General features: G+C 42.0%; 1 protein-coding gene across 1 annotated transcript; it reads right to left on the bottom strand.

Moving 5' to 3' along the window:
* Positions 1–555: 555 nt before the first annotated feature.
* LOC118410172 (divergent protein kinase domain 2A-like) lies at positions 556–4,590 on the bottom strand. Its single transcript, XM_035811710.1, has 2 exons — positions 3,787–4,590; positions 556–2,453 (listed from the first exon to the last, which is right to left on the bottom strand). The coding sequence occupies exons 1-2, from the start codon at positions 4,072–4,074 to the stop codon at positions 1,092–1,094; spliced, it is 1,650 nt and encodes a 549-aa protein (XP_035667603.1). The 5' UTR covers positions 4,075–4,590; the 3' UTR covers positions 556–1,091.
* Between the last annotated feature and the right edge of the window lie 1,456 nt (positions 4,591–6,046).

Here is a 6,046-nt window from a genome sequence, read left to right as displayed (position 1 = left end):
GCCGGGCATTTTTCTGGCTCGGCCCACGAGATGTCGATGTCATTATCGCCATCGGCAATCACCATGACAGGATCCCTCTGATTACTAGTGACCTTGAGTATGTAGACAACAGATGTTAACAGTAAAACTACTAACAGGGACAGCTTGAAGTTCGTTTTTGTTGACCTTCGGCCCGACAGAACGCGGCATGAACGCCAGACAGTAGTCATGATAGACAATATTCCTATCCCTAGTGTGCGGTCATTAACAACGAATAGAAAACGACCAGTACACGCTTTGTTGCCGTTACTGGCCGTCTCAACATGGCGTTTCGCTCTTATGTCAACAGGTCTAACAGGTTTATTTCGAGGCCGTTGCAGGTAAGTGCTGCAGTACAAACTAACGTCGTAAGGAGTCTCAGGTGACCAAACAGGTCGATTTGACAAACGCTTAGTTTCTGATATACCCGATCATTTGTTGGGTTAGAACGGGGAGTAAAAGCATATAATGCGTATCTTCGAAGTTCAGCTCATAGAAACCCATACTAAATAAGACTGAAAGACGTACTTGTTTGAGATTGAACGGTCATTTTATTCAAGCTCGATCATGAAAACACCAAAAAGACAAAATAGTTGTCGATAAAGCGGGAACTGTTAACAGTTATGTGTTGCTCATGATAGATACGTACAGTAGATTACATGTATCTTGTGGTATCATGAGAGATGAACCCAGCCAATGTTAAATGATCATGACCGCTAACTAGCATTGAAACACTGCAGAGGTCAAATAATGTCATGTAGACAACATAAAAACTTCTGATAAACAGAATGTTACTTTTCGTCACTTTAACTCATGCTAAAAAAAGAATAACAACTTGATAGAACTTGATAGTAAGAATTATTTAGCTCTTACCAGGCAGCATTGGATTATAAGAATGCTAAAGTGGCAAAAAAGAAAATACTGCGCTTAGCTGGGTAAGAAACCATTGCATAGTTTTGAATTTGTGCAATTGGTCTGGTTTTGAAAACTTTAAAACTGCTTTGAGATTAAACCTCAAACGATCGTGTAGCGCTAGCAATCATTAGCACATGTCTGTTGTTACATGTGCTCTCTTAGTTCTCTCCCTTTGCATTCCTCCGTAGAAATGTTTTGAGTTCTCCCACCGCCTCCAACCGACCTCCTGCCACATTTTCCTCCACACAGCCTCTCAGCAGCTCTTCTAACACCTTTGCCTCCTGCTCTGGGGGTCCCCACAGGAGTCCGGGTCGTTCGCTGTCAGGACGATGTTTGTCAGGCTTTGGATCCATCGGGTTTGGTTCTGACAAGTGTTCAGGTAGGTGCGACAGTAAGCGAACACAGGCCAAAGCATACATCATTTGTGAGTACTGAGGCATGGCTGAACAAGAGTCATAGCTGTTCATGGCTTCTATTTGAGATATGAATGTTTTGAAACATTTCAAGTCACATGGTTCTGTTTTGTTCTCTCCGACAAACTCCTCCCTGTCAATCAACATGACGTCATCGAAATCGATCAGAGTCAACCGTCCGTAATTGTTCACTGCAAAATTGTCGTAGCGAAAGTCGACGAACATCACCACCCATTTTGGGTCGCCGTTTCGAAATTTGTCAATCATTTCCAAGACTTGTAGTGCTATATTTGCTCTCTCTTTCCACGGAGACTCAATGGCTGAACCAAGGAGCTTTCCACCACTTTCTACAAGAATGACACGTCCACAGGCTCCAATGTACTTGGGGAAAGGCCAGTATTCTTCAGCCCTGGAAGTGAAATGTTTCAGTAGTGCAGCCTCTGGGTTCAACAGCAAGGCTGTTATCATGTAGGCTCGTTCAGTCTTACTCAGCTTCCTGTTCACATTCTCATCATATGCAGTCTTGATCAATTCAATCAATCTATCAGTCATACAAGCCTCCATCGCAATAGATCGTCTAGTGTGAGCTATACGCCATGCATCTTTCAGAAATGACACTTGCAAGACGTTATCTGTTACAAGTACTGTATCAGAGATCATGTGCGAGACATCACAATCTTTGGGCAAACTAGCATTCTGACATATGAACTCGTCAAATCTCGTCCAGTCATCCTTGCCAACCAGTCGTTTGGCAACCACTTCGGTATTTCTAAAATGTCCAAAGTATACCCCTTTGTGCTCCCACGTTTTATCGGCAACATCCATTGTGATAAGACCGACCTCTGCCTGTTCACAAAGTGATTCTCCATAACAGGCAGGACATTTCTTGGCCTCCATGAGGCGTTTGAAAGTCATGTACTGTTCAGGCTGCTTCTTGTGATCTTCTATCTCATCATGGGCTGCCATTTTTTCTATAGCTTTCCAACTGTGTTGATTTTCTGGATTCAGTTCTGGCTTGTGAATGTTAATTCTAACAACGTTTGCTTTTGCTTTTGCTTGTGCTTCCTTCGCTAAAGCCTCTCCACGTTCCTTCACGATTCGGTGAACCTAGAAATGAGATTGAATAATGGGTTATATTTCCGTACATCTCCAAGGCTCCAGAGTTCACTGTAAAAAAAATTGGGATCGGCAAATAGAGAGATAACATGAAAGAAAGAGGAAATAGCGGGTCAAAGAGTAGCGTTACAGCTGGCGATCCAAGCAAAAGCAAAAAGATACAATGGCACTTGGGTCATATTTTTAAAGAAATTCTTTTGACCTGAGTGCCACTGTATTTTTTTATGATTATCAATCATGAATTTCAGGTAACACATTTATATATCACTGAGACAATCGAATACAATACACATTTTAACACTAGGCCACATCGATTAATTTTCTTGCTTCCCAGATTCGCTCACTTCCAACAACAACTTTATCACTAGACAGGGAAACTTTGTGGGCAGTACAGCGTATTTCAGCCATCTCCAACCTCACACAAAAATGGACTGTTCCAAAGTTGAATCTAAAAGGAGTCAACTCCTTGGCGAGAATGGACTCTTCGGGAGGCACTTCCTGTTGAAATGAGCCAGTTCAAAGTAACTTCCCCCCAAAATCTTTGTATATAGTCCAAAATTGAATCTCAAAAAATTCACAAAAAGTGCAAAATCAGTTCCGGTAAAAAAATTAATTTTGATTCATTTTTGAAAGACCATGACCACCCCAATCCAAAATTGGATCCTATACCCCCCCTCCGTGAACCAATGGACTCTACCAGCAACACCCTTACGTAGAATGGATGTCAATCAGTCCAAAAAAACGCTTCGTCTCAAAGAAATGACTTTTGAATAATCATCCTAGTCTAAAATTAATCTTTTAAAAATCCCCCAGCAAGAATGGACTCTTTCAATGCACCCATATAAAATAGATCAGTCCGAAAACACTTCCACTCAAATTTTTTTGTATAATCTATCCAGTCCAAAATCAAATCTAAAAAGATCTCCCCGAATACGAATTGACTCTTCCAGATAACAAATTTAGATGAAACATTGGCAAAACCTCAAAACAAACCATTATGAAGTGGGGTATGCCAAAAGTGTGGTTGTACCAAGTTTCAGATCTTTTGATATCTAATATCAGGCTACTTCATTGGTTGGAATGGAAAGTGGTGGGGTAAATGACCTCCAGGTTAACATGGGAAGCTGAAAATTCCGAAATAAATCATTTTGAATTGTTTAATGCCAAAAATTATACATGGATTATTGAAAAAAGTATTTAATACAGCCCTACACAAAATGTCTGGCCATTTGGTTGAAAAACATGTAGCCTGAGTACAAGGGAGGGGGCAAAACATACATTTTGGTCTAAAAATGACCAACAAACCTCAACAAAATTAAGTTACCTCCTCTGCCTTCTGCCTAAGTGCCTCTCGCATCCTCTTCTCGTCTATGCCCTGTGCAAGAAGCTCCTGAATACTCTGTGCGTATTTCTTGTCCCCGCCGTTTGATATTCGTTTTCTTGCTTCCAAATCATCTTCGACCTGCCAGTAGTTGCGTGCTATGAAACCAATAGCTATCATCAAGGTAAGGAGGAATAAAACCCGCGTCCAGCCAGAGTAGTGCAGCCTGCGACACCATCGCCTGGCTGACGCCATGATGAACGAATCCATTGCTGTCCAAAGTTCAGGCATCGAGACGACAACATGCAAACGTTCATTTGGGGTCACGCGCGATATTTGGGGGTAGTTGTCTGCTCTCTATAAGGTAGCAGAACGCAGTTTTCGGCCAATGGGGCCCTATAGCTAAAGGACACAGAGTGACTCGATGCGTTAAAATCAGTTGGAAGGGTGCACTTTAGGGATACGATAGATTATTATTAAAGGACTAGAACGGTATTTGCTTATGAGCGAATCCAGCTTAATTCACCCCACCTACCTCCTTATGAAAAATGGACTGTTCCGAAATTGAATAGAAAAAAAGTCATCCCTGCGAGAATGGGCTCTTTTGGTGCACATTTTATAGAAGTCGTCCTAAATCCCCGTCCTTTGAACTCAAGCCGCGTCAGGGAAAGAGGACCGAATTTTTGGTCAAGCAGAGAAACGATGTTTTTGCGTGCCTTCTTATTAGCTACAGGAAAAAAGCCTGTCCAGTCCGGAAAGGAGAAAGGTGTGGAAAAACCTGTCCAGTCTCAAAAGAGGGTATGTGTGGGGGTTATTGGTAACGCCTAGCGCTAAATTGATCAGGGTCGGCAACATTTAATTGTGAATTCAGGACGAGGGTCAACAACCCTTAATGGTAAATTGATGCACATACTAGTAACTATAGACCAAGGAGGTCATAGAGACCCCCTTGTAAAGCATCAGCGAATGACCGAAATGTGCAACCAATGTAGCATACTGGAGGTCCGTGCCTACGAAGTTGATTCTTACACATGCCAAAGTAGCCAATGAACCATGACCTGGTCACGGCACTCAAGATGATATTTAATTTCACACCCATTCCATTATTATATATGATCATTAATTTCTGGCAATGCTCACATGCTCCATGGAGCGTGGTACCTAAGAAAAGCTGGGTTTTTAATTTCTTTAGTTTACAAGGATGTATATAATATATATATAACGTCCTTGATTTGCGGCGCACCATCCCCCACAGCGCCCTCGGTAATACTAGCATTTAATATTTAATACTAGTATTTAAAACCCCTGGACATAGCGGGGCGCATTAGCGTACGTGTGTTTACGTATATAAGTCTTTGTGTCCTTGGAATTGAGACTAACACAAAACAAAACAAATGACAGTGTGAATTCCGTAGAGTTTATTTTTGCATTCAGTTGCACGACCTTAACCTATGGCTAATCCATTGCTGATTCCGGGTATGTAGAGTAGAATCAAGGTGATAAAAGCTCCTTGGTAGAATGCAATGATACGCTGAATAAGTTTTGAACGTCAACCAAGGAGGTTGGATATTCAACCGTCTTGTGTCAGCAGATCTCAGCACGACATATGTACACCGTTGAATCATTCCAAGGAACTTCATCAACTCCTTGGTTTTACACAGTATTTTTAACTCCATGCTGCAAGGTAACGGTTATATGTAAGCTATTACTTTTTTTTAAATCTTATGCACAGAAATAACAACGGTGCCACACCAAGGAGCTTTTATCAACTTACTCTCCAAGCAGAGGTTAGGCTCCGGTTGTTTTTTTAGTCGTTTTCCTCGGGCTTTCTATTTTTGTATTTTATCATGCTGTGTCAAAACACGTACTTCAAGAAAAATTACAAAATAGAAAGGCCGATAAAAACGTTAAAAAAACAGCCGGAGCCTAACCTCTGCTTGGAGAGTATTATCAACTAGGAATTGATGAAAGCTCCGGCTTGGTCAGACTCAGACTGGGCTTGGTCAGAGGCTTGGTCATACTATCTGTGCACAAGGAAGATTAGAAGAAATACAACCCCGCTGCTTGGCCATCTGGATCCAATTCCTTGGATCCGTGGGCGTGAGGTCGATCCCAGGATTGTATTCGCATTTCGGGGTCTAATACCCCTTTACAGACCTTCTTTTCAGACTGGACAGGTTTTTCCACTGTTCGGACCGGCGTATCTCGAGCTCGCGGAGGTCTGATATATAAAACTGCAGCCGACGCTCACTAGTTGCGCCAG

The sequence above is a fragment of the Branchiostoma floridae genome, chromosome 2 (genome assembly GCF_000003815.2).
Source record: "Branchiostoma floridae strain S238N-H82 chromosome 2, Bfl_VNyyK, whole genome shotgun sequence".
NCBI lineage: Eukaryota > Metazoa > Chordata > Leptocardii > Amphioxiformes > Branchiostomatidae > Branchiostoma > Branchiostoma floridae.
This window is presented reverse-complemented; position numbering and strand designations above follow the sequence as displayed.

Excerpts from the sequence above, each read along its gene's own strand:
- LOC118410172 (XM_035811710.1), bottom strand. The coding sequence starts at position 4,074 with ATGCCTGAACTTTGGACAGCAATGGATTCGTTCATCATGGCGTCAGCC. Across the intron at positions 2,454-3,786 it reads TTAGGCAGAAGGCAGAGGAG|GTTCACCGAATCGTGAAGGA; the intron begins GTAACTTAATTT and ends TCTCATTTCTAG.